This window comes from Mus musculus, chromosome 4, assembly GCF_000001635.26.
Source record: "Mus musculus strain C57BL/6J chromosome 4, GRCm38.p6 C57BL/6J".
NCBI classification, from domain to species: Eukaryota; Metazoa; Chordata; class Mammalia; order Rodentia; family Muridae; genus Mus; species Mus musculus.
Window position 1 is genome coordinate 109,818,555 of NC_000070.6, and position 23,294 is coordinate 109,841,848.

Genomic DNA, 23,294 nt, shown 5'->3' on the forward strand with positions numbered 1-23,294 from the left:
AGAGTCTACTTTTGTCTGTAAAATCATGTTCTCATTCTGTCTCTGTTTCTCTGCCTGTCTCTGTCTGTCTGTCTCTGTCTCCCCCCACACCTCTCTCCACAACACATGCATCGAGGCTAGCAAACCACTGTGTAAGAGTCTGTTCTCTCCTTACACCAAGTAGGTCCCAGAGATTGAAGTGCCTTTACGTGCAGAACCATGTTGCCAGCTCCAGGCTCAACTTTTGATAATGCTTTGTAATATAAACCTTTTATAATGTTGGTATTAGCAGGTAGTGAATGACATTAGAGATGGGCTCTTAGAAGTATTCAGAGCTGCAATATAATTAAACAAACACACTTTCCATTGGGTATCACTTATAATAATGTTATACAAGAGAAATTAACTACTATATAATTTAAAGTTACTTTGTTCATTTAGAAATAACTAATAATTGGTTAACATAGTTTGAATATCTTGGATTTAGAAAAAATTTAAGTAGTATAATTGGGTGCTTTATGTATATTTCAGAACACATACTAGTTAGGTTAAGTGTAGTTACATAAACTTGTGTAAAACACTTAAATGATACTAATATTGTCTCTTAGGATTAGACTATTAAAGAAAAACTCAGTTGGACCTTGTAAATGAAAACTTGCAAGTCAAGCCTGCTATCTCTGAATGAGTACATACAAAGACAAAATATGTGTGTGTTACAAAATTAATTGTACTATACTAGGCCTTTTTCACTTATCTTTTTATTGATGTCAATAGAGATTATTCTCATTTCTCAGATGAGCAAACTGAGATCTCATGAGATCAAACAGCTTCCCTGGGAAATAGCATTAAGTATCAAAGCCACTAAGCCATTAAGTATCCAAGGCCAGGTTGTCTGTATCCTGTTAAGTGCTTGATGTGTAATAAGAATGTGAGTGTTGATTGAATAATGAAATTATAGACTGCAAGTAACCATATGGTTAATACATATTCATCAGCTAGTTCTAAATGATTAAGGTATATGGAGAGTCAAGAAAAACTCTGTACACATTCCAGATCTCTTTTTTTCCTTATTGATCTTTAGATTATGTATTTATGTTATTTCTCTCTTCTGCCCTCCACCAGAGGGTGCTCAGAAGCAATGAAAAGACTAAAGCAATAGAGATATTTAGAAACCAAACACTTTTATTTGTAACTTCATTATTGGCCTTTCTGTAAAAGGATAAAGTTAAAATAGAATCCCTCCTTTTAGCTCAAGTGGCTTATGTGACTTAAAGTTCTTCAGTAAACAACTTAGCATGCTTGCTGAAACTAGTTCTCTTCTACAGGTAAAACTGACTGTTCTCTATAAGCAGATGTGGAGAGACTGCCCCTGGGGCAAGTCAGGCGATCTACTAATAACACTGCAGTTTTTATCATGTAAAGCAAGTGGGAACTCAACTGAATCAATAGATAGCAAAAGTCCAAAAATATTGTAATGTTGTATTTACTAATAAGAGTGCATCTATTTGGAAATGTTGCTAATTCTGTTTTTTCATGTCCATGTGGTATAATCTGTTTTTGGGAACTGAAATCAAACAGATTGTAAATGGCAAAATTTAAAAGTCTTTTTGTGTTGGCCAATCTGTCTTGATAATCAAAACCTAAAAATTATGTTGGACCAGTATAGAGAATCCTAAAACTGAGCAATTGTGGAAAAAAAGCAGCACCACTTAAAAAGAAAAAGGACATTAAAAAAAAGTTTAAATATCTATTTGTATGTTTAACTAGTAAAGAAGTCTAGGTTAAGCTCCAAGGTAGCATGCTCATACCAAGATTAGACTTAGGCAGAGAGCATTACCATCTATAGCGGATTTCTCTTTATAAATGAGAGGCTTAACTAGCCTTTCTTGAGAGGAGATTCCTCTCGTTTTGGAACCTTTTGTGACTTGTAGAACTCCTGTAGCTACTTGGGAGTCTGTGACTGATTGCTTGTCTCTGTAACGTGCCATTTGGGGGCTTGTCATGGTGCCAAGGATGCTTTGCAGGGAAAAGTGAGGTAGCTTCACTGAGTTAGCTAAGGCTTCAGTCTGTCTGATCAACACATGATGGATGCTGAGGATTTCTCAGTGCTAATAACTTATGGATCCAAAGGGAAGCCTTCTAGCAGCCATTTTTGTTCCAGTTCTGGTTGCTCACTTAGTATCAGCGTATGAAATTATGTTAAAAATAAATCTCAAGACTTGTTACTGTTACAGTTGTTGTTTCATTAAGCCACACCAACTTGATGTATCAATTGAGGACTATAACACAGCAAAGCCTGGTGACAAAAATATAATTTTTAAAGCTCTGTTCACAGGGGTTTTGTAGATAATTGATCTTGACATGCACATCTCTTTTAATATTCCACTGGTTCCAGAACATTATTAGTGATTTCCTTTTTAACAGTGTGCTTTCTCATGAGGTGACTAAACTGCTATTTAACCCTGCTACAAGAATGTTGCGATGGGCTAGCCCAGACAAGTGGATGTGTACTTGGTAACTAGCATGCTTAATAAGCTTGCTTCAGCCTGCTGCAAATTAAAGCTCTGTGATTTTTCTAGCACATAAGTGACTTTAAAAAAAAAAAAACCTGGTTTGTGAGTAAAAATAAATAAGCTTTTTGATTTACACTCTGGCAGTAAATGAAATTTCAGCCTCAAGACAAAGTTTGCCTTTAAACTACTTCAACAATTTGTCTGGCTGAACAGTGCATTTGAAATGTGTTACAGTGATAAGTCAGTCATCTTCAGGGCTTCTTTTTTTTTGAGCAGGGATATTATAGAAGGTTTCATAGCCTTTGGGGGCCAATCCAGATTTATTTGAATAAATTGCTCTGCCTCTTGAAATCTACTTTGTGATCTATGCAATCACAATCGTAAATTTATACAGTTGTTTATGTTAAATAAAAAAGCACTTGTTATAAAGTCACTGATATATGAAGGTCTTTAGTTGTGGTTCTTTTAATTAAGTCAAAGAAAATTATTATTGTCTTAGATCACAAGACAAGCGATAGTGAGGCACTATAGTTGTCTGAGTTTATGCTTATTAAGTGATGATGAAATAAAACTCTCCAATACTAGTTTTATCCTCCCTATCCAGTTTCCTGTTTGGTCCTGAGCAGGTTTCTTCCTCTGTGAGGCTTAGTGGTCATATCTTTAGAATTAGGGTCAAGCTGGGCATAGTAACACGCACCAGCCTTTAATCCCAGCAACTGAGAGGCTGAGTTAGGAGAGACTCAATTTTGGAGCCAGCCTGGACCATGTAGGGAAATTCAATCTTACAAACAAACAAACAAACAAACAAACAAAAACAAGTTTCTTTTTAATAAAGGAAATACGACTTATTTTAATTCCTTAATATCCTCCTAGCCGGATTATTTGCCAGAATGTAAGACAAATGGCCACCATTCCCTTTCCAGTTCCTGTTAGTTCTTGTGAGTGAAGCTCCACTCTGAATTTCTCGTGGCATTTTGGACTTCTAAATTCCTAACAAAATGGGATATTAAGGTCTGCTTTACTGCACTTTAGGACCTTTCTAGCTTGAAGTTCTAAATATTTGCTGAGAACCAAATAGGTTTATAATAGTAGCAACTGTAATAGCTTTTTAAAATTTTTTTCCTGGTTGCCATTAGACAAAAGCAACTTAAGGAAGAGTTTATTCTGATTCAGTTCTGCAACAAAAGTGAGAAAGCTGACTGCACGTCAGGAAGAGAGAGGTGCATGTTGGGTATCTGGGTGCTTTCTCTTGATTTAGCCTGGAACTCCAGGTCATAGCATTGCGCCACCCATATTCACTGTGGGCCCTCTTCCACCTCAGCTACCAATTTAGAAACAGCTTTGTATATTTACCCAGAAATTAGTCTCTTACATGATTCCAGGTGTTGTCAGGTTGACAATCAGTGCAAGTTGATCATCATACATTTTTGAAAATACATTCATTGTTTATAAGAGTCTAATTATATATAATCTTAAGTAGTAAGCTTCCAAAAATTAACCTTAATGCCAAATGCCCATTGATAAAACTAAAGGTCTTGAGAGTCTTTGATCATTATCTTTAAAAGAGAACAAAAATTAGTTGTTGAACTAAGCAATATGAAAAAATGTCATTTTAAAAATCAAGTCATTTATTTGAAAGTATTGAAAAGTCACAAAATCACTTTTGGGGATCAGATTTTGTAATCTTGATATTTTTCATACATAATTACAAAGGCGTATACTGTGTTTACTTCTTACACATACTGGTAGAAATATTCAGCTACTAGAAAGGACATTACCATTGACAGGTTATTTCTCCCACAGTGAAATGAACCAATTCAAGCCAGATTAGATTATATTGAAGGCAGGTTTATTGGGAAGCTCTTCTCAGCCAAGTGAGTTCACTGGTCCCAAGGATTGAGACCAGGAGAACAGGGAAAGAGCATGAGGGCAGATGTGAGCTGTGACAATAAAACCTAGATTACATTGGAGAGTCCAGAATGTTGGAAATGCCAGGACTGTGTATTGTCTTCTGAGGAAAAGCTGTAGCCAGAGTAGGAGTACAGATGACTCCATCATCAGCACCAGATACTAGACATGGAGCTGTAGGGTTTGGAGTGTCTCCTGCTAGGTGTCACTGTTGCTTTGGTCTGACCATTTATTTCTGTATTTGCATTTTTTTCTACTGGAATGAGAATTTTTACTTGTAATATTGTACATTAGAACTATGTACTTGGCTTTGAATTTATGTTAGCTTACAGCTGAAATTTCATCTTTAGTCCCAGAAGAGACTTTCCATTGGACTTTTGAGTAGTGTTGGGACTGTTAAGACTATGCAGACTTTTAGAGGCAGATGGGGATCTCAGGCCTCTCTGGTCACCAGTCTTAGCCTACAGGACAGTAAGAGGATGTTTCAAATACAAGATGCATGGTATTGGGGAGAATTGAAGGAAGAAAAAGATCTACCAAGCACTCAGCTTGGTGTGATCACCAAGGTTTGTGCTATGGTATTAGCAGCTTTCTCTAGCATTATCCTTTTCTCTTTTGTCTTGAGAATTGAACCATCTCACACATGCTAGCCAAGTTCTCTGTGTGGGCTATATAGTCCCACTGTCTTTCCCTTCTTTATTTTGAAATAGAGTTCTATGGTTCCCAGGCTAATGTTGAACTCAGTCTTTAGCCTAGGCAGACTGTAAACTTGCTGCTCCCTGCTTCATCCTCTGAAGTAGCTCAAATTATAAACCTCCATAAGGCCTGGCCACAGATGTACTTGTTATATCAGTGTAAAATCTGTTCAAAACTCATATGGCACCTATGTTTTTAGGGCATAATTTTGATCATATGAACCTCCTTTAATGATTGCAATAGCCTTGTGTCTGTAGATCATACTTTAAGAATAACTGACATAGTTAGTTTGTTCTTAAATAATAATTTCTGTAAGGAGAAAGGAAAATCTTCAACTAGATTTTGGGAGTATTTACTTATTAATGAAGTATTTGCAAATGTCTTCTCATGTAAGCTTTTCTAACCAAATGCCTACAGGTAAGGTGCTGTCAGGTTTTAGAGAAGGAAAACAAAAACGTGGATTTGTGAGGTAGAATATTAACTGTAGTGAACTCTAGAAATGAATTTGAACTCAGACATACTGACTTTAAAAGTCTATTCCTGATTCGAGCAGTTTACAATGTGTTTGTGTGAAAATTAACACACCACCTTATATATCAAATTATTAGACATCTTCTGTTCTTTTGAGAATTAACCAAGAGTTTGAATCCTATGTTTTCCTTGAATTACTAGACAGGGAAAACTCAGTTAGTGATTTTCTTTTCATGTCTCAACTTTTTAGATGGTGCCGCCATCTTTATGTTGTAGTCATGGTTAGTAGACTGCAACGATGTGTAAGCAAGATAGTCCTTTAGTTTCTCTTTAAGAGGTATTTGAAACAACTTAAATACATAAACATTTTGTTGACAGAGCATACTTACTGTTAAATGAAAAGTCCTTCATAGAAGAAATGATATGTAATGTCAGCTTACAGATGCTCCACTGTTAGATTTCATGAGATAATTTTACTCAAACTTTCTATACATTTCCATATGTAAGCAGTTATGTTATTACTAGTCCTGTTTGTACAGTAGTTGAGATTTAGCACACGTTGAGTCCATATATACTCAGTATATGAGTCACAACACTCTAATTATATATCTTATCTCAAGCCACAAGTACTCATTTTCAAAATAATATCCTACTTGTTGAATATCTATCTACTATGTAATAGAAATTTGTATTAGGCATGTTAGTTAAACCTTCTCTCTTAGGGAGAAAATATTATTTAATACTATGTCTATACATTATTAGGACAACTGTGATTCCTCCATTTATTATTTTCAATTGTCCTATAATATATAGTCCTATAATATAACTGTCTTTTCAAACATTTTAAAGGTATCTTTAAAAGCTTGTTTTACAAAATGTTTTCAGCTCTAGAGATTGTGAGAATAGGTATCTATGAACAAGCACACACTTGGCTGTAACATCTTTATTTATTATCCAGCCTTCCTATGTGCTCTTCAAGCACTTGAAACATTATTGACTGGGGTTCCTGCAGGATAATTTGGACTTCACAGTGTTTTGTACTGCAAAGTAAAATATTTGAACAAACAGTAGGACAGTCTTTGTGAATACTTAGGATAAGCAGCTTCTTAGCCTCTGATGTCATGGGAAGCTGTATTTATGTTTAGCTAGTTAGTTTTGATGCAATCTTGTAATTCTACAAAGACTGGAATTCATGAAAATATATTACTATTAATATATGAGATATATATGTATGCATATTATAAAAACTATTTTAGCCTTAGTTATAGTTTATTCACTTTAAGCATTATCTAACAATTTTCTTAGTGATAAAATTAGGAGAAGTGCTAAACAGACTGACTTTTGCCTGTGCAATTCTTAAAATATAAAGCTTACATGGACTTTGTTGTTGAGTTACCAATATGATCTTTTTCTCATTTGTTATAAAGCTAGTAAAGCTATGTCCATTTTTAGTATAATTTTAGGTTCAATTTGATGGGACCCATTGAGGAGTTATCATATGAAGGCTACATTGAGTACTTTTTCTTCCCAGGGATTTTCATCTTACAAATTATTACTCCCCAATAATGTATTTAAGCATGAAAGTTCAACTGGGCTAATGAATATAAATAACAGCATTTTTTTTTTTGTGAAACTATACCAAAATACCTTTTAAAAACAGCATTATTGGTGGCACATGCCTTTAATCCCAGTACTTGGGAGACAGGCAGGCAGATTTCTGAGTTTGAGGCCAGCCTGGTCTACAGAGTGAGTTCTGGGACAGCCAGGGCTACACAGAGAAACCCTGTCTTGAAAAACAAACAAAACAAAACAAATTAAAAAAAAAACCCCACAACATTACTGTAAGAATATAGTAATAAGTTTTGGTTTTGAAGCATTTTGTTATCTCCTAGGTTTTAGAGCTGTACCCTCAGTTTTACTTAGGTACTTTTTTCCCCATGATAAATTGATGCATGCATATTAATAGAAGGCAGAAATAAATAGTTCCTACTTATGACTAACCTCTCATAGAGCTAAGGGATAGTCTTTTAATGATTTTATGTGTAATGTTTTTGTCCAGTAAAACTTGGAACACAGAGTAAATATTTTGGTTTGGAGTTGAATCATCTTAATTTCTCATACAAGTGGTCAGTATATTACAGTCTCTGAATTACTATTCTAAATACCAGTTGTTTTATCTGTTTAGCAAAAATGGATCAGAAGACACTTTAAGAGTAAAAGATCGACATAACTTTAATTTTTTCAAACATCTATGTGATGGTTTGTATATGCTTTCCCCAGAGAGTGGCACTGTTAGAAGATGTGGCCCTGTTGGAGTAGGTATGGCCTTGTTGGAGTAGGTGTGTCACTCTGGGTGTGGGTTTTAAGACCCTCATCCTAGCTCTGTGGAAGCCAGTATTCTGCTAACAGCCTTAAGATAAAGAGATAGAACTCTTAGCTCTGCCTGTACTGTGCCTGCCTGGATGCTGCCATGACCTGTCTTGATGATAATAGAATGAATCTCTGAACCTGTATGCCAGCACTAATTAAATAAATTAAATTTATAAGATTTGCATTGGTCATGGTATCTGTTCACAGAAGTAAAACCCTAACTAAGACAGCCTACTTTTAATGATGGTTCTTAAATGCTTTAACCTCCCTTGTAGCCCACCACCTACCAGAGGTAGTGGAAAAGAAAGGATGCGGGGCGGGGGTGGTGGTGGTGGGTAGAAGTGGACCTGTTTAGAAAGGTTCTTTGGAGCAACTCCCATCTGTGTTGTCTGGACATTAGCAGTTTAGTTTACAGGTTAACATCGGCAGCTCAATCCACTTGCAAACACTTTACAGATACATCAGCAATCCAGTTTGGTAGAGTTAGGTTAGCAAACAGAAATCACCTGTGGTGGCATTACCTAGCAGAAACACCAGGCCTCAGGCCTGTCAACTGGAGGATCCAGGGAGGGACACCAGGAAAAGTTCTTGGCCCTGCTTCTCTCAGCTAATTGAAGATCAGCGAAGATGTGAGACCAACAAGAATTGCACAGCTAGCTCTATAAACAACCCTAGCTCAGCCTCCATCACTGTCACTATCCATTGAGTCCTATTTATATCCCTCCAAATATCACGTGTCCTCCGTGGGTCTTGCCTCAGCACATGTCTTACCTCAGCATGTCAGTCTGTCTCAGCTGACATCATTCTGCCAATCAGCCTGAGTGAGAAAGTAGCAAGAAACTGCAGCACACCACCAGAAATTTTTTGGTGCATTTCCATGGAGTTCCGATACATGCATGTTGTTAACAAAGAATCCTTCATTTCATGTCCTTCCACATGCTTGCTTTAGCAGAACATCCTTTCTCCTGTGTCTGCTTCAGCAAAACATTCCTTCTTGAGTCTGCCTTAACCATTCATCTGTGTCTACTTCAGAAAAACACTCCTTCATGAGTTTGCCCCAGCCAAACACCATCCAATACAACTGACTTTTCCAAAGAACTTTTAAATTCCCACTTCAGATCAGCCAGGAAGGAAATTAGACACACACAAAAAATAGATGCATTCCTTTTCATATTTTATGTTTTAGAAGTACTAAAAGACAAATAGAAAATACAGTACTATGAAAAGCAAAGAGAAAAGGCTGTTTTCCCATTATCTAACTGCTTTACCCCAACTTAAACACTGGTATATAAAGTAATGACTTTAGAATTTTAGTGTTGTGGGTTATACTGTGGAATGAGAGTTCCCGTATTTATTTGTTTGTTTGTTTGTTTATTTATTTATTTATTTATTTAAGCTTGATTAAATAGTAAGATATAGGCATGAAATTATACTCCCACCAGCTTTCTCACCTCTAGAAGATTCTGTGCTTGTTACTTTGTGTATCTGTCTTCTCAATTGGTATATATGTACCCTTAAGACACACACTGTCTGTATCTTATATCTAATCAGAAAATTACTCTGTCATTTGGTTAAGCAGCATTTATTAAGCAATGTAAAATTGAATTATGAAACAATAGAATCTTTGAGTTAAGTTGATTTTGGTTTTTGAGTTTTATAATCTCCAGACTATTGTTTGCTACCTATGAATGTATTAATTTGTAGATATTTGGATTTCTTCACTTTAAGTTCACTAATTCACATCTCACCAAAGTTACCAAAGAATAAATTTTAAGTGTCAATGCTACCATACTTTATTTCCAATAATAAAAGAAACATTGATTTACATCATCATTAAATTGAGTACATGTATACACTCCAATTTGCCAGAGGCACATATACCTTCTTAAGGCTAAGTGCGTTAATGTCTTGAGTGCTGGAAATCAGTTGAGTATGTAGAATGTGTGCTCTTCCACTAAGCTCTGCGTCTACCCTTAACATTGTTTTGTTTGGTTCTTAAGAATTAATATATTTTCATTTTATGTGTGTGAGTGTTTCCTGCAAGTCAGTGTATCGTGTGCATATACCACACAGAAGCCTGAGAAGGACAATGGCTCCTACAGAAGTAGAGTTACCATGAATGCCAGAATGTACACACCCAGGTCCTATAGAAGAACAGTGTTCTTATCTACTGAGGATCTCTGCAGCTTACCTTAATACTGTTCTAATTCTCCTACATAGTTAGATGATATGAAATACAAATAATCTGTAGATAGAAGTTAACCAAAATAACATGAGAATAAAATACCATTACAGAATAAATGATATGTAGCATGCACTACAATACAAAAATATGTTACTGATAATCATCACGAACTGTTGGCATATAAAATTGTTTTGTTAAACACAATTCTTTCACATTACTTTTTTACTTTGTATTTTCTGAGTAGATACACTAATTCTGAAACAGATAAAATTTTTTAGCTTCATTTTCTTATAATCCAACTACTTCCTTAAGATAATTGATAATTATGAAACTTAAACTCCAGTCAGATTTTTTTTATGCTTGTCCAATTTCAATTTAAACCTCAAAATTAATTTTATTTACTATCAGATGTACTATAAACTTTAATAGACATAAATATATGTTACTTAATTGTTATTGCTGAACAGCACAGACTTTTTTGTATAGTGTTTAGAATGTAAACCAAGTAATTTCTTTACATACACTTTAGGTTTGTAAGCCTTTATAATCAATCATTAACATTGTGTGTTAGTACTGATGTATAAATAACATTGTAACTGTGTCGTAAAATAAAAACACCATGGGCTTTGGTACATATTCTTGCTAGGGAACAGGGATCCTCTTCTATGAATGAGTCTATTAATATACTTACACTGAGGGCAAGTATATATAATTTGGCCTTGTATATAATTTCTGTTTTCTCTCATCTGTTTTCTGTTGAAAATTAGTCTTGATTACAAATTTTTTTTGTTGTTGTTGTTTTGGTTTTTTTGAGACTATGTCTCAATATCTGTGCAGTTCCAGGTGTCTTGGAACTCAGTACATAGTTCAGGCTGATTTTGAACTCACAGAGATAACCCTTCCTCTGCCTCTCAAGTGCTGAGATTAAAGGCATGTGCCTGCATGCCTGAGTTACCAGAATATTCTACTTGGTGAAAAGTTTTAGAATGTCAAAACCTTCTTTATAATGTTATCCCAGGCTAATAGCTTTCTAACATAGCTTAAAAATTATAGAAAACAATAAAAATCCAAAATCCTCTTTTGATGGAAGTTATATTTTGTATAAAATTATGCACATTACTTTTTGCAGATGTGTCTTGCTGAATCAGGCCTCTCTTATCCCTGCCATCGATTAACTGTGGGAAGAAGAACTTCACCTGTACAGACCCGTGAGCAATCAGAAGAGGTAAGTCTGTTTTCCAGCTTTTCATTGAACTGAAGGCATATATCCTCCACTCATCTGCCCACTTCCTGTTCTCTTTTTTTTTCTCCACAGCAATGAATTGGTAATGTTAATGTAGCATGAATGATGTCACAGTCAAATTTTGAAGGCAGAAACTTTCCATGCAGGAGTATTACTAATGTTTCTTGTTCTGTTAGTTTCACATTTCAACATACAGACTTCAGATAGTTTGGTTTTTTTAAAGATGATTTCTACATGGAATTGTCGATTTAACAAAGGGATTTTTTTAACCTATATAATTTAGTGTCTTTATTGGAATTGAGCTTCAAAGTTCTATAACTTTAAATTAGACAATTTTATACTTAAAGCAAGGTACTCAAAGTGAAAGCTGACAGATGACTTATTCATTGAGAGCAGTACACACAGACTCTAAAGAATAATACCAAGAAGAAGAAAAGATGTGGTATATTTTATATTTGCTTTGAAGGTCTGTGTGTATATGGGCCATAAGATATTAAAAGGCATTGTCTTAATTCTATTCCATAATTATAGATAATATTTTCCTGCCTAACTTTGATGTTGGTCTTAAGAGGCTGGGAAAGAAATCATGAGTATTATGATTTATTACAACGCTGCCAGGGGCCATATCTGGCAAGGTAAGGTGCTTGGGAGGGGCATAGCATAGGACATAGGCAAAGGCTGATGAGCTCTTATAACTTTTTAGTACCGTTCTTGAGGTCAGAAGCTTTGGTTTCTTGCAATTTAACTCTCACTGTTCTGTTCTGGGACTAAAAGCTGATGACTTTTGGCAATTTCACAGAGGAAAAAAGAAAGTCAGATACATGTGTGTGGGCACACACAGACACTTTGGCTGGGCCCAACCATGTGATCCATCATTTTCACATGTTTACATGTGTACTTATATACATACACATATACCTACATACATATACATACACATATATGTATATGTGTGTGTGTGTGTATGTGTGTGTATTACACACACACACATACACACACACACACACTTGATGGATAGGGCTGAGCCCAAAATGCCACAGATATAAATTTGGTGGATGGGATAGAGCCCCAAATGCCATACTTTATTTCTTTTCTATGGCTTTCTTATTCCTTCTCAACAAAAGTTCTTTATAAATTTACCTTTAGATAAAATGTTACACAACCGAGTGTGGTGGCTTACGCCTTTAATCCCAGCACTTGGGAGGCAGAGGCAGGTGGATTTCTGAGTTCGAGGCCAGCCTGGTCTACAAAGTGAGTTCCAGGACAGGCAGGGCTACACAGAGAAACCCTGTCTCGAACAACCCCCCCCCCCTTGCAAATGTTACACAAAAGGAGAATTACAGTAGGATGTCAATAGTAAGTTCAAAGCATTGTTTCATTCTATAAGCTCATTATAAGTTCAAAGCAACAGTTTAACATGCCTTTGTTTTATCACAGTGCACACCCATGGCTTTATCCTTGTACCTGATCTAGAATGAATGTTTTTCCTTGATCATAAATTTGTCCCAAGCCTATGTGTCTTTGTAGTGTAATTTATGAGAGTTCATTGTTTTTCTTATAATGCAGCCTTTACTTACTATTCTATGAGGAGTGGGCACATTTTATTATTTATTCTAACTACTTTATCTTTCTGACAAAACAATTGAAACCATTTTCTTAAACTTTCTTCTTAAAATTATTTGTATCAAATTAGGAACTCTGAAGTCATTAATTCATCTAAACAGCATTAATTTATGGAAGTTTATATTCATGTTGATCTGCAGAAAATTTGCCCAATCATTAGGCTATGTAATAATGGCAGGAAATCTTATCAGCCATGAGAAGCCAATCCTAGGCTGAAGTCTTTAGAGCCATGCCTCTCCAGAGCTCACCCATCATAGGCATGCAGAATGGTGGGCCATCTCCAGGAAAACTCACATGCTTTCCCTAGCTTAATAGGCAGATTATTCAGACATAAAATCCTTGAGGACGTACTGAAGTAGAAAGCTTTAAATTTTTTTCCTTTATTTTATTTTAAATGCATGGGTGTTTTGTCTGCATGCGTATGCTCTATGTGCATGTAATGCCTGTGGGCGCAGGAAGAAGGAGTCTGATCTACTGAGATAGGAATTACAGGAGGTTGTCAGGTGTTGTGTGAGTGCTGAAAATCAAACCAAGTTCTTGTGGAAGAACAACTAGAATGTGAGCCATTTCTCCAGTTTCTGGGATGTACTAAATTTGAAATAAAATTTAAATCAAGGGGCTGGTGAGATGGCTCACTGGGTAAGAGCACCCGACTGCTCTTCCGAAGGTCCGGAGTTCAAATCCCAGCAACCACATGGTGGCTCACAACCATCTGTAACAAGATCTGACTCCCTCTTCTGGAGTGTCTGAAGACAGCTACATTGTACCTACATATAATAAATAAATAAATCTTTTAAAAAATTTAAATCAAATTGAAATAACAGACCAAAAGAAATCTACAGTGAGTCTTTTAGGGAAGTGTGGTTTTCCAGCTGTGGGTCATGACTCTGTGGAGGTGGAGATTTGAATGATCCTTTCACAGGGATTGCATATCAGATATCCTGCATGTCATTTCTTTGTATTATGATTCACAACCGTAGCAAATTACAGTTAAAAAACAGCAACAAAATAATTTTATGGTTGGAGGTCACCACAATATGAGGAACTGCATTAAAGGGTCTCATCATTAGGAAGATTGAGAGCCACTGCTTTAGGAGAAAAAGTGAAAGTTTTATGTGTAAGGAAAAAAAAGATTAAAAAAGAACATCTATATATTTTGGTTACTAAGATCTGCTTTGGGAATGAATCTTCTTTTCATAAAACCATGAAAGGGATAATAGAAATTCATTCAGTTTGGCCATTATCCTTTAGACATAAAAGTTATGGATGCAAAAATAATACATGATAAAATTTTTAGTTAAGTTGGAAATAACAAAAAGTTTATATATAGCTATTTAGGGGAAAATTGTAGATATATGTGTATGGTACCAATTTTAAGCATCCATTAGTCATCCTGGAATATGTCCTCATGGATCAGGATGGACCTGTTGTCCTTTGAACAGACACACACACACACACACACACACACAGGGAGAGAGAGAGAGAGAGAGAGAGAGAGAGATTATTTAGACTACAAAAAATAGGTCAATTTCAAACATACAGATTATCTCAAGACTGAATAATAAAGGAAAGTTCTGCATTCCTACCACCAGTTGAAACAGCACTATTTGTTGAAAATGCTCTTTCTTCCACTGTATGGTTTTGACTTCTTTGTCAAAGATCAAGTGACCATTAGTATGTGGGTTTATTTCTGGGTCTTCAATTCTATTCCGTTGATCTACCTGCCTGTCTCTGTACCAATACTACATGATTTTTATCACTATTAGTCTGTAATACAGCTTGAGGTCAGGGAAGGTGATCTCCCCAGAATGGTTTTCGCTATCCTGGGTTTTCTTGTTATTCCAGATGTATTTGAGAATTGCTCCCTTTTATCTCTGTGAATAAATGAGTTGGAATTTTGATGGGGGATTGTAGTGAGTCTGTAGGTTGCTTTTGGTAAAACGGCCATTTTAACTATGTTGATCTTGCCAATCCATAGCATGGGAGATCTTTCTATCTTCTGAGGTCTTCTTCAATTTTTTTTCTTCAGAGACTTGAAGTTCTTGTCATACAGATCTTTTCATCCACTCTTATATCCTTTTCCAAGGCTCAAGTCCAGTTGTATCAGGGACCTTCACATAAAACCAGATACGCTGACTCCAATAGAAGAGAGCGTGGGAAAGAACCTTGAACACATTGGCACAGGGGAAATTTTCTTAAACAGAACACCAATGGCTCATGAAAAGATCAACAATTGACAAACAGGATGTCATAAAATTGAAAAGCTTCTCTAAGGCAAATGATACTGTCAGTGGGACAAAACGGCAGCCCATGGATTGGGAAAAGATCTTTACCAACCAAAATATACAGAGAACTCAAGAAGTTAGACTCCAGAGAACCAAATAATCCTATTAAAAATGGGGTATAGAGTGAGTTATACAACGACTTTTCAACTGAGGAATCTCAAATGGCTGAGAAGCACTTAAAGAAATGTTCAACATCCTTAGTCATCAGGGAAATGCAAATCAAAACAACCCTGAGATTCCACCTTATTCCAATCTGAATGGCTTAGATCAAAAACGCAGGTGACAGCAGATGCTGGCGAGGATGTGGAAAAAGATGAACACTCTTCCATTGCTGGTGGGACTGCAAGGTGGTAAAACCACTTTGGAAATCAGTCTGGAGGTTCCTTAGAAAATGGGAAATAGTTCTACCTGGAGACCCAGCTATACCACTAAATAGTGAATTTATAGCTTAGGTTGCATTAGACCCTTTTTAACACCCTCACACACACACACACACACACACATTCAAATCAAATAGCCTCTTCCTGATATTACAACAGACATATATGCTACTCAGACATAATCAAGCACCTAAAAATGAACTCATGAGTTTACTGAAAGCTTGAGAGTAGTGGGTATTTCTAGTTTTAAAACTTGGTAAGGAGAACATACGAGTCACGAGGTAGATGTTTATGGCTTTGCACCAGAGGTAAACATGTTATGGAGTCAGTTGTGTCCTTATTATCTTGTTTTTAATGCTTATCCTAGTCATTATATATAAACTTGTAGTTAGCCATGCTCTGTCTAACAACCCTTCTCCTTATACATATTCCCATCAGTGCCCAATGCTAATGCAATACCTGTTGTACTGCACACTGGTTAAATAGTTCTTTGAAAGTATCCCAGCTGATACTTTCAAACTGGGTTTGCTTTTTATGAACTCAACGTTCATGTGTTTGACAAGTTCAGACCTTTTATTTCTTTCCTATTTGGACAACTTTTATTTCTTTCATAGGTTAGGATTTTCACGAACTCTCGCTTTTCACCATTTTCAAAATATTTATTTTTATGTCAGCATTAAACTTATATCTGCATTGGTTAATTGAGAGGCTTATTCACTATCTGAGTTTATATTTTATCCATTATTTTGGATCTGTGTAATAATGGTCTATCAGGCATAGGTCTTTGTTGTTTTTGTTTTTGTTTTTTCTCATTTCCAGCTCTATTAGTCTTTTCTTAATTCATCTTAAAACTACACAAAACTGACAACAAAAAACTCCTGCATATGGTAAAAGTGCTTGCTACTAAGCCTAACAACTTGAGTTTTATCCCTGGGACCTACACAGTGGAAATAGAGAACCAGCTCCTAGAAGTTTTCTTCTGACTTCTCTGTGTGAACTGTGGCACATTGGCTTGGCATGCATGTGTATATACAGACACACACAGACACACAGACACACCACATCAAATTCAATAAATCCTAAAAATCTAGCTCCCCACAAATGAAATCTTTTCTTTTTCAGTAAGCCACACTAGAAGGTTCTCTACTTCCTTCTTCTGTTGAATTCATTCACCACTGACTTCTTACCATATGACTGGAATTGAATTCATCTCTTGAAGTTAGGTTATATTAATAATTTTTGTAAGGTAGCATGTTATGTCCTGTCCTTGAATTTTCACAGAACTTTAGGGGTTTGTATTAGTCACATTTTGCAATTACAGTGTTCTGTATACTGTACAGTGAAGACAGACTTATGTGCAATATCGTATGGTATGCTCTAAATCTTTTGATTATAAATTAAGGTTTCTTTGGTTGGTTGTGGGCAGTTTTTTATAGTTACATTTTTAAGGTAAATGTAACTTTTAAAAATTAAGCTTTAAAAATCAGTGTACACAGATAAGTACAGGCCACGGCCCCACCAAAAACTCTCCTTGGAAGAGATAGAGAGAAAACCATTATAGAAAACCACATCAAATCCAAAGAATCACAGAGATCAAGTTACCTTGTGGAGCCCAGCCCAACTGATCCATCTCCACAAGGACTCCTGTACCTCAGGGGCCATAGTGGAAGAGAATTGAAAGATGAGTGTCAGAAGAATGGAATTTCCTGTGAGAATTTTGTCTCCCTGAAATATCAGAGAACTTACAGCAATGTTGAACATGGCTGCCTAAACAAGACCTGAATGAGGAAGATACCAATTGACATACTAACAGGGAAAGGGGAAATCTCATAGAGCTTCAACCCTAGACCAAGAACTCTGAGCAAATAAGGAATGCCATCTTCTCAGGAAAGAGGACCCAAATTGTTATCCAATATCAAGTGGTCAACTCTGAAATCAGATTCATATAAGTAACATATGGATTCATCGATTGTATTCATGTATTTAAGAATGCATATCTATGTATGTAGCAATAAAAATTCATGAATATGAGAGAGAGAGAGAGCAAATACAAAACCAGTGAGGGGGTAGATGGGAAAGGCTGGAGGAAAGAAAGGGAGGGGGAAATGATGTAATTATTTTTTAATTCCAAATAAATTTTTTGAAAAGTTTTTTTTTTTTTTTGGTGTACAGTATATTCTGATCAGCTTCACCTCCTCCAATTCCTAGATCCTTCTTATCTACTCAAATTCACAGTTTCTTTCTCTTTAAAAATTAAAAACAACAAAAACAAACAAGAAACACAAACACACCCCACAAAATGGAAGCCACAACATATAAAAAAAGAACACTAAGACAAAGATGCCTAAGCAAAGTAGTCTTGGGAGGAAAGGTCTATAAAGTAGTATTGACTATCTGTCTGTCCATGAGGTCTACCCTAAAGTGTGGTTATATCCACTCAAGCGCTATTGGAGAAAACGGGTTTCTTTTCCAAATGGGTTCCAATTACAGATGGCTTCTTGGTTTGAATGAGAGCCTGTGACCCCTCACAGTGCTGGGCCTCTGGCTTGAACATGTTCAGACACTGTGCATGCATTCTTCTTTTGTCTCTCTCTATATATGCATAATTTCTGCTGTATCTGGAGGACACTGTTCCTCTATCACCCCTTGCTCTTAGAATCAGTCCATGTCCTCTTTGGAGTAGACTTCTCAGCTCTGAGGGGGAGGTTTTGATGAAGAGATCCCATTCAGAACTGAGTCTTCCAGGGTCTCTCACTCTTTGCACATTGTCCAGTTATCATCTCTGTTTTAATTCCCACTCAAGATGAAGTTTCTCTGATGATAGGTGAGTGAAGCACTGATCTTTAGGTATATCAGAATGTTGTTACGAGTCATTTTACTGCTATGTCTCTTTAGCAGATCAGTAGTGTCCTCTAGGCCCAGGGCTTATTTGGTCTCAAGTTTTTGTCCATCTGAACAGTGTCAGGCATGAATTCCATCTCACAGAGAGGGCTCAAAATCCAATCTCTGCTACACCCCAAACCCATCATTCATTTTGCTTTTCTTAATTCAGTAGTTTTAAATATCAAGTTCTTTGCTAGATTTTTCCCATATAATGTGCAACTCTTCTCAGTACCAGTGTTTCCAAATGTGTTCCGCAGCAGTGAAATCTGTCTTTGAGTCTGCATTACATACACACATTGTGTGGTGCTTTGATGTCTAAATCAAATAAGTGGTCCTTACATATCTGCCAAAGAGAACATCTGCTTCACTTTGTTTTGTTTTAATGTTAAGTATTAGTTCTAAATTTTTATTTCAAACAACTTGGCTATCATCTCCTCCTGAAAATTTTCCTGATCTACTTGCTAGCCTTAAAGCATATGTGTCATAACATTTATGGCTCAGCATTATAATTGCCTTCATAAATCATATACTGCTGTCTGTTTTCTTTTGAATAAATGTAGAGAATGTAATGGAGATTTGCAAAGTGAATGAGTTAATAGAACAGACAAAACAATCTAAAATTTTCTTAGTTATTTTAAAAATCATAATAAATTCTCAAGATTCAAAGAATTTTATTGCAACTGTAACAGATACCAAAAGATTATCTATTATCATCAGCAAATATTAATGGGGGAAAAGATTATTTCTCTCTCTCTCTCTCTCTCTCTCTCTCTCTCTCTCTCTCTCTCTCTCTTTCTCTCTCTCTCTCTTTAAGAAAAAAGCTTTTCCTAACCTGTTAGGTAGCTGATAAGAAAATGTGAAGAGATTGGTAGCTCCTTATACATAATTAAGCAGCTCATTCTTGCAGATACTTCAATAATTCATATTTGAAATATACTTTTTTTCAATAAAATTGGCTTTTTAGATACCTCCGTTTAAAGATGTTATATTTGTATGATTTCATTTTCTGAGATTCAAAGGAAATTCCATGGTTTGTATAAAAACTATATACTGTGTCATAGAGAAAATTAAGCCATTGTTTATGAATTGAGGCTCTGTTGTTACAGGAAGTGGTATTAAAGTCTCCTTTTGGAGAAACACAGTAGATATAAGACAATATGAGAAATGAAGTAAAAATAAAAAAGAAAGAAAGGAAAAGAAAGCAATGTATATGGGATATTGCTTACTCCCAGTTTTCTGTGTTCCTCAACCTTCATTTGTAATCAGATGCTTCTTGGAGTGGTAAATACTACTAAGCAAGCTAGTGGAAGTAGTGAGGAGGTTTTCAGTTTAATCCTTGGTATCTTTCTACTTGCCTATGAATCTGACTGGACACCGGAAAGGAACATGCAGTGTACCTTACAGATTCTGTGCTCGTGCTTCTTTAAGCCTCAAAGTTTAGGCACCTTCATGTTACAGCTATTTGGCTGGATGAAACACCTGGGGAGTCAAAAGCATCTTATACAATGGTTTTCATACTTCCCAGTACTGCAACCCTTTAATACAGTTTCCTCATGTTTTGGTGACACTTACTTAAGCAGGACATTTTTTTCATTGCTACTTCATAACTGTAAGTTTGCTACTGTTATAAATTGTAAATATCTGATATGCAGAAGGCGACCCTTGTGAAAAGGTCATTGAACCACCAGGTTGAGAAACACCGAGTGTATAGTAGATGTTCATCTTAGTGTGTTGTTTAGAAGAGGACCTCTACCAATTTGGTTTAAAAATGGACAGGAGGATCACAGGATATAGAAACCATGTCTGAGGACTTGAATTCCATCCCTGGAACCCATATGGTAGAGAGAGAGAACTAACTTCCAAAGTTCTTTCCTTCTGACTTCCACACGTGCACTATGGTACATTCATGTACATATACACAGATAGATAGACAGACAGACAGATGGGCGGATGATTTTTTTTAATTGAAAAGAGCTTTGAATTTAAAAAAAAAATGAGATACATTAAACCAGGGGGAAATCTTGACTTTGTAGAACAAAATTCTAAGGCTGATTAGGATGCATACAATCCTAATCATTACTTTTACATATAAAAAGTAAGGCATTTATAATGAATAGTAGTATCTTAAAATGTTTCAGCAGTTCTTTTAAATGTGTCCTCAGTCTGTTAAATGGATACAAAGAAGAAAAGGCAGGGTGGCAACATTTTTCAGTGAATAAAGACACTTGCTGCCACATCTGATTACCTGACTTTGATGCCTGAAAACCACATACTGGAAGGAGTCTGACTTTTAAAGTTGTCCTCTAGCCCACACGCATGTAACACACACACACACATGCGCACGCACACGCACAACTACCTCTACACACAATATTAACTGTAATTTTAAGTTAAACTCTTATGTCAAATAGTTTCTAGTATATTATAACTTAAGTACATAGCACCATATTTTAGAAGGTAAAAAATTTATTTCCTGAATAATTTTTGTGGGCCATTTGTAGAACATAGGATTGCCATTTAGCCAATTGCTATGCTTGGATCCTCATCTTAGACAGCCTAAACATTTATTGGTACGCATTACCCAGTTCAAATGTCTTAAATCTTAACATTTTAGAATAGTATCTTAATCTAGACAATAGCAGACAGGTTTTTATTTTGAAGCTGATATTTTTAATATGTTAAACTTCAACATGTTGTTGATACAGAATAAGTAGGGTATGTTTATCCGTGGCAATCACATAGTAAATTCTGAATAATACCTTACTGAATTAAAACATGCTATTATTTTTCATGGTTAGTAGCTTTCAATTGAAATTTCATACATGTCTGTTTTATGTATCTCCTAAAGACACTGTAAGGATAAGATACCAATGTCCATCTTACTGAGAATTACTGCAGTCAGGAAATGACAAATCTGAATGCTGCCTTGTTTTTGTGTGTGCCTTTTGAGAGAGAGACTCATAGCTTAAATTTGTCTGAGTTTCTAGTTGTACCCATTGGTCATTTATTTGTGTACTATATACTAGTATACCACAGAAATCTCTATCTTTGTTGAGCTTGTAACTGCCTTTCATTTTGTTTAGAAATGTTAGTGAGCTTTAAAATGAAAAGTTTTAAATTAAAAAAAAAAAGCTTTACTTTAGTAGATAGTTTCATACTTGAAGTTTTTATTTTATTGCAATTATATAAAAATCAGTCTGAATCTAATCAGGACTTTCCTTATAGCAAAGCACGGATGTTCATATGGTTAGTGATAGTGATGGCGATGACTTTGAAGATGCTTCAGAATTTGGAGTGGATGACGGAGAAGTATTTGGCATGGCATCATCTACCCTGAGAAAATCTCCAATGAGTGAGTATTCGTAGCTCTTTGGGACAAGCATTATAATTCTCCCTTCTAGAATTAAACTTACGAAGAATAGTGGACTTTAAAACCCCTTTCTTTAAGTTTAGAAATAGACTTGCTTCGTTAGAACTAGAGTCTGTTGAATTCTGACTTTTTTACTAAGCCTCCAGCTTTTCAAAATGCTTGTAAAAATGACAAAAGTGTTTAGTAAACATCTCAGTGTATAATTAGTTTCTTGGAAGTTGATTGGCAAACAGCGTACTTTCTGTTGGTAATACTTGTTCACCATTTGTCAGAGATGTCAGTGTGAAGATGAATAGTAATATTACCATTACCATTAACAAAGAAGAATATATCTGCTATCTTTCTCATTTTCACTTATGAGATGCATGATAGAGAATAAGAAAGGATGCTATATGCAAAATGATTTCTAACGTAAATCCTTTTTGTGGCCTATCCACTTGGTAAAATTGGAGCTACTTTTGACAGATATTGATATAATAGTTACATAAATTTGGCAATTTTCCAATTAGGGAATTCTTTAAAAATATGACATAATTTAATCACAAGATATCTAAGAAAATTGAAATCCTAGTTGACACTGACATTTAAATTATTTAGATGCCTTATAGGATTGTATCTATTCATTGGAATTTTCTTAATGATTCTTTTTTTATTCTGCTTAATAAAATCTACTAATGTATGTTAAAAATGTCCCGTCAGATATATCACAGAAGCTAAACTTAATTTTATTTCCTCTTTATTGATTAAATATATTTCTTATATGTGGGATTAGATGTTATGTGGTTTGTTTTTTGTGTCTATTTGTTTTGTTTTTTTTGTTTTTGTTTTTTCTTTTGTTTGTTTTTTAGTGCCAGAAAACGCAGAAAATGAAGGAGATGCCTTATTACAATTTACAGCAGAGTTTTCTTCAAGGTAGGGTTAGGATATTAACTATAAAATTGATGTTCTCTTATACTACTGTGATTTTTTTTTTTGGTGTAATTTTAATTAGAAATTGTTTAACATTTCTCCATAGAGTATTCAAAGGATTTCAATATCAATTCATACAGTACTAGTAGAGAAAGACATACTATTCAGTATGATATAATTACTAAACCATTTGTGGCAATGCAGAAATACAGTTTATCCCTGTATCTTTATAAAAGTTTAATAAATGGATCACTCCTGTAGTGTCTTATGTTCCTCAAAGTACAAGGATATATCATACTAATTTTTAGTATATCCTAGAACAAACAAAAAGCATTTACTCAATAGTAGATTAAAAGATAATTAAAATGTAAATGTAAGTGAATTTTTCTTTTAACTTTTGTTTTTGGATTTTTTAGCATTTCTTTTTAAGACTTTTCATAAGTTCTTTACATATTTTGGTGTTTACTGAAGTGTTTAAA

General features: G+C 35.3%; 1 protein-coding gene across 1 annotated transcript in view; it reads left to right on the plus strand.

Annotated features, from left to right (window-relative positions):
* Faf1 (Fas-associated factor 1) overlaps positions 1–23,294 on the plus strand; it is a 287,334-nt gene that overhangs the window by 141,928 nt on the left and 122,112 nt on the right. Inside the window, exons 9-11 of the mRNA NM_007983.2 lie at positions 11,252–11,347; positions 21,762–21,888; positions 22,755–22,818. Coding sequence (NP_032009.2) covers positions 11,252–11,347; positions 21,762–21,888; positions 22,755–22,818 — 287 coding nt within the window. The remainder of the gene's footprint in view (positions 1–11,251; positions 11,348–21,761; positions 21,889–22,754; positions 22,819–23,294) is intronic.